The sequence below is a fragment of the Ylistrum balloti genome, unplaced genomic scaffold, assembly GCF_031769215.1.
Source record: "Ylistrum balloti isolate Yb309-2 unplaced genomic scaffold, AGI_CSIRO_Ybal_v1 Utg369650, whole genome shotgun sequence".
NCBI lineage: Eukaryota > Metazoa > Mollusca > Bivalvia > Pectinida > Pectinidae > Ylistrum > Ylistrum balloti.
Window position 1 is genome coordinate 605,102 of NW_026781906.1, and position 6,237 is coordinate 611,338.

Consider the following 6,237-nt stretch of genomic DNA (forward strand, 5'->3'; position numbering starts at 1 on the left):
TCTGTGGTAGTACATGAACATGCGTGATTAAACGACCTTTGCTGGAACTACCTGTTCTTGCGTAAGAGCTAGTAGCGTAGATAAGATTTCTTTATATCCTTTGATAAACGATATATTTTCATTCAAACGTTTTTCCTGGGCTTGGCCATTTCATTCACCAGCGGATACGTGTCGACACTTGGTTACTTTACGTGCACGCCCGAGTATTGTGTATTTGTGTTTTCAACAAGACGGACGCCATGAGATCTGAAATTAAATGTGACGTTGAGATCAGCATCAGCGCTGATGGGGAGGACTTTGAAACAATCCAGGTCCCACCGTGTCTTCAGGCTGCAACACTGGGTTCCAACGAGACGCCACTCAGGTGTAGCAAAGACGCTGTCCGGCTGCCAAAACGTTATGTCCAGCGTCTGTACCACGCTAGGACAAATAAAGAATACAAACCGTCCCCTACACAGACCAAAGACAGCACGGAAAGCAGAGAGAAAGACCTGGACACAGCACTAAAATGGATCAAACAGGAAATCGTAAGTCTCACTACATTGATATCAACCTGTGTTTAACTTTTACTGCAATTCTTTAGTCATATCCCAAAACGAAAACATTTTGATAGACAAAATGTCACAGCGATTATTAAATGTATTATTGTCTTGGTTGGAGCAGATACTGTTTATCTTCATGCAATACGTGGTCACTGATCACTACCAACCCAACCTGAATTTAAAATATCAGACACTTTTCTGCATTTGTATTAAAAGCATAACTTAAGCCTATAATTCCGTTAAAACTGCACAAATAAAATGGTCGTTTATGCTGCTGGTAGTGTAGTATGGGGTAAGAATATGTATCTAGATAGAAAAAAAACGATATCTTCGTAATGAAAGCAAACAAAAACACAAGACCACATGTTAGATATTGACAATGATATTTAGAACCCCATTACAGCGAAAGCTTTTTCCCCATTTTCAATCTAATCTGCATGTTGGTTCTGTTTATGTTTTGAACCACAGCTGTTTTACTTGATACGGCACAGCTTGAGTTATATAAAACTATTTAATTAAATGTATGTAGCTGACATGTTTTACATATGGAATGTATATAAAATTGTAAGTCTCGTGTTGTCAATCACACCAGCAGTGTAAACAGATATAACTTTTATCTTTTAAGTCTACAGTGTGCCGTTATATTGTTCACAATACCTGTGTTTACATAATATATTCCCGAAAGAGAATATTACCCGCTGAAACGAATTAAACCAGACACTAGCCATGAAACAGAACGATGAATAATGTTAGCGATTCTTGCAGAAGTATGTCTGCATAATGAGGTTGAAATGTTGATATCATCTGTATACTAATCATGATGTTATTATCATATACACATATAAAGTCTACATAATGATGTTTATTTTATAGAGAACATGACAGTATACACAAATACATTCTAGCTGTGGATACATACTACAGACGTTGCTTATTTTAGATAAGCCGTGTGCACTAAACTTTCAACCTTGAAACTGACAAAGTAATGCTTTATAATATTGAAAAGAAAATAAGTAATCGGAAATGAAAAAAATGTTTGACATTGTAGATTGAGATTCATTTTCGTTTCCGTCAGATAATGATATCAATTATACATACAAAATCTTACAAAACTCTTAAAGCATGTTTTAAATGGAAATCGACACGGAAAGTTCAAAGAAAAACGCAGCTTTTTTGTGCAAGTGAAAAGATATTGAAAATCGAACAATGTACATGTTTTATTTTGATTTAGACAGATTACAATAACAGACGTACTGAAAAGATATTTGACACCTGTTTACCAATAACACCGCTATCTGAGGACAATGTGCAACTGGTTTAAGCAATCAAGCTCAGACTAGCTAAGATAAACAAATACATTATCATACTCGCTCTCATGAACTATTTGTGTACAGACAGTTCTATTATCATATTGCAGTTTGATTGAATACATACCCGAACTAAGTCAATAGTTTTATTCATCTTTTTTACACATCATACATTGTATATTTATAGAAACATGAAATAGCAAAAGTCTGTAGAGAGACAGTATGATATTTTAGGTATAACACTAGGCTGTTAAGTATACTGGAGTAGATAGACAGTATAAGCTATTTTAGGTATAACATTTGGCTATTAAGTATAATGGTATAGAGACAGTACAAGATATTTTAGATATCTCGACGACTTAGTGTACAAATCCCGTTATATAATTCGTGATGAAACCACGTTGACACATATTTGTGTAAAATAGAATAACATAACAGTACTGGAAGACTCAGACCATTGACAGTAATGAAGTATCAGTCATGATTCCAGTAAGTTATCATATAATCCTCGTGTATATTAACACAGTAGGAAGTTAACGCAGAGACCAAAACACTAAACATCTACAATAAATGATACCACAGATCTTTACGACCAAACACGTCCGTGTTGTAGAGGTAGGCATAACATGCATCTCGTCATTTCGACATTAGGTTTGGGTTTACGACCTACTTTTATCGTCCAAGGCCACGAAAATCGGTGTCCCTTGTATGGTGAAGGACTGTATGTTTCCAGACCAAATGATGAATGGTTTATGGACTTGTGGTCTGACAATGTAATGGACAACTCACCAATTACTCACATAAACAAATGTTTTCTGATGTTTATAATACAATGATTTACGTGAGTCAGACAGTGACTATACCACGAAGTAAAAATTATTTTATCAATGAATTCAAACAGGTACTTGTATAGCAAATGTTTAATTATTCAATAATATTTCATATTAAACGCCATGATTTATCCTGTGAATTTCATGCTTAATTTGAGGAGGGGAATAATTCAAATATCCACCTGTCATAATTATGAATACAAATTTCTGATTGCCATCAACTTATCCGACAAATGTCTTTCAGCCAAATGCCGAAAACAGACATTTACCTTTAGACAAAGTGTGAGAAATGTAAATTTGAAGTGAGAAATCAAACACTCCATGTTGATACTTTGTGTACACTAAATATCTACCTATTCCGCGGTGAGAACCTCAAAGAGAAATTTACAATACGGCATCATTCAATGAGTGTACTTAATGCCCTGCATACTTCAGGTAGTTTAAATTGATATATAAAATCTGTGAAATTTGAAAAAAAAACTCCTTTAGTGAAAAACAGCTTTGAAGAAGTTAAAAAAAAACTCGTACAATGAAAAGCCGCATGGAAGTAGGTGTTTTGTCATGTTGGCAGAGTTTATCTACTTATGCAAAAGTTAAGTGAAAGGTGCAAATGAGAAATAGTTTTTATTTTCGTCGTAAATAATGTTGTGTTTACACAATGGCTAAGATATTAAAGAAAAAACTGCCTTAAAAGCCATCCTTAGTTAAGGGGTGTCTCTTAAAGTACATTGTAAACCTGTGTGGGTGATGTGACGTTGATCGCGTAAACCTGGAATTAAACCATGTCAGATCGACTCCTTGCCAAAAGGTACGAACGTGCGAATATTTGGGTAGGTCAAAGACAATGGCCGCGGTGCTTATCGACGAAACAATATTGATATGTTTTGGCGATTCGACGACAAGCTGTCGTTGGTATTTGGAAATGTCTTACAACAATGACTGGGTACATTGCGTTGGTTTTTACCACGTCACACAATCGCTGTAATAAAACTTTGCTTAATGAAACTGAACGGTATCACGACTTATTACTCGACCAGAGTTTATCAGATGTTTTTTAAATGTTCATCACTGCTATCTCATTTAAAAGCTATATCTAAATATAGATTTATAAGAAAAACCTATCTTATCTCAATACCTGTAGACTTTCAACTCTGATATGAAACTTTTATTTATTGACACTATCCGTTTCTATGTAAAGATACCCTGTGAGCACATCTATATGTTTTCGCGTCCGATACATGGCTGTTACGTTGTTTTCACCCGATGCAAATTTTCATTTGTAGGGTTATATTTGCGAACCTGTATCGGGGTTTTAACGAATATTTTGTTATATACGGACATTAAAGATCAATATTAGAAATGATTTAAACATGAGGTCGTGCTTTACTGTTGGGGAACGAATGTTTACAAAGATCCCCACTGCGCGGGATTTGTAAACAAAGCTACCTATCTAGACCTTTTTCAGCTTAAAAGGGACGTGCTTTTGTGTGTGAGATGATACCAACCTTTATGATGTATTTGACTATCTAAAAAGCCCCGCGAGGAAATCTTTCAAATGAACAACTGTAGTTAATGTGTGAAAAAGTGATGATAAAATCACAGTGAATTTCACAAAAAGGCATCCAGGTGTAACAATCGTATCATAGACGTCTCGTGTTACAGAGAAGTTGTCTTGGTTGTTGAAGAATTTTGATTACGAGTTTTGTTGATTTGTGGTTATACATGAAGGTGAGAGATACAAGGTCACAGTTACTGAGCACGCACGATAGCTTTCTGTAACTGTTGAGATACAGCTGAAATTCCTATTCCTCCATTACAGTTTTACTTTAAATTGCAGCACTTAAGTGACGTAGAAACGTCGCCTTTCAACCATAACAGGAGTCATGATGACAAATGTATAGCAGATAACGAGAATTGTAAAGGTTTTCGTCCTTATTGACTGGTAATTAGAGGGTTTTTAAGTATACGTAAATAAGGGTGTGTGTTTAATTTAAAATCCAAATTGCATTTAGTTGCGTAATAACTAGACCGATATCCCGAGTTAATTAGTAAAATTGGTAACGTCATCGGTATATAACCAGTCCCTATATTTACGGCCTCAGTGATAGTTAGAGTAGCAGATAAACAGCCAAGATCTTCACCATCAAAGAGATGATTTAATATGTTTATTTACCTTTGAAAAAAAAACACAAATCATGATAACAATTATTATCACGTAACTTATAACCATTCTACATTTGTATAAAGAAAAGTGAAGTATGGTTTTAGACACAACTATTCGGCGTCATTTTTCGTGTTCGTTATTACAATCCAATGATATTTGCATCATACACATTGGTTCATCGTGAAAAAAAAGCAAACAAATATATATAGACAAATAAGAAGTAAACAGTATTCATCGACATGCATGATGTATCTAGACCTTTATGATTATCTAAAATTCAATATATATTTTACAGATGGAAATGAAGGAGCAGGACAAATCGCTGATGAAGCAGTTTATAGACCTTCGGTCCACCATTGTACAGCTGCGGTGTATGTTTGAGGTGCATAGCTCGAGTTCGGACATCAGCAGTATGAGCGGAAGTAACATGTCTCTGGATGATTTACTGCGCCCTGGTTCCCCAATGGGTTCCCCCAACCACCTGTCGCCCATAGCGGACATAGACGAGTCTACAGAATTCAGATCTCGGACATCTTCCCTCCTCACGCCGTCCAGAAAGTCCCCAATAACCCGTATCAAGTGGAAAAGTAACGAGTTCATATAGGAAGCCGGAAGTTGTGTCAACTACTGCGAGTTGAACTTCCGTTCGTGACAGGGCTTGATAGTCTGAACAGATTGGTTTTAGGAGCGCAAGTTTTTGTGGACGAATGTGTGATGTAAAATCATGTTTGTACATTTTTACAGAGTGCTAATGGAAACCAATGCTGACGTTTTTCGTTTGTCGCGATATTGCTTAGGTATAGAAAAACAGTTTTGTAAATGCTGGATCGATCAGGAAGTTCCATGGTCGGTCGAGTCTTTATTGAAGTTACTGGACACGATGGGTGGTGTGGCCTACACTTCCGATGTGTTTTGGCGCCCTGCATGCGTGATCAATCAGACGGGGTGTCACAATCAGTCATGTGTAATAGGTGTACTCGATACATCACAGCCGACGTTGTAAACATGGACACACATACAATGACCAGCAGGGTATCTAATTTCCAACGCTGTCCAACCTGATGAATGCGTTATCTAACAATTCTGGTGACTAATTTATATTTTATAATCCATTTCATGTATTTTCATATTTGTAATGCAATAAGTTATTAAAATATACAATACTGTATTGACGGGTTATTATTTTCTACACATATCCTTTTCGGATCACTAAATGCCTTGGCTGTTCAGGGACGATAACCTCTACCAACAAACAATATTTATACAGTAAGACAGCTGTCACTGCGGCCCGATAGCTTGTCATGACTACAACAAAAGTAGGATGCTAAAATGTGAAATCTGTTTTAAAAAGCAAATTTATCGCCTAGAAAGCATTTATTGAATTGTGTGACTAG

The 6,237-nt window shown here is 36.1% G+C and overlaps 1 protein-coding gene across 1 annotated transcript; it reads left to right on the forward strand.

Annotated features, from left to right (window-relative positions):
- The first annotated feature begins 239 nt into the window (after positions 1-239).
- LOC132556294 (uncharacterized) lies at positions 240-5,447 on the forward strand. Its single transcript, XM_060220680.1, has 2 exons — positions 240-527; positions 5,139-5,447. Exons 1-2 carry the CDS (start codon positions 240-242, stop codon positions 5,445-5,447), a joined length of 597 nt encoding a protein of 198 aa, XP_060076663.1.
- Positions 5,448-6,237: the final 790 nt, after the last annotated feature.

Bases quoted from the DNA above. Each gene is read 5' to 3' on its own strand.
- LOC132556294 (XM_060220680.1), top strand. From the start codon at position 240: ATGAGATCTGAAATTAAATGTGACGTTGAGATCAGCATCAGCGCTGAT. The intron at 528-5,138 runs GTAAGTCTCACT...TATATTTTACAG, and splicing joins AATGGATCAAACAGGAAATC to ATGGAAATGAAGGAGCAGGA.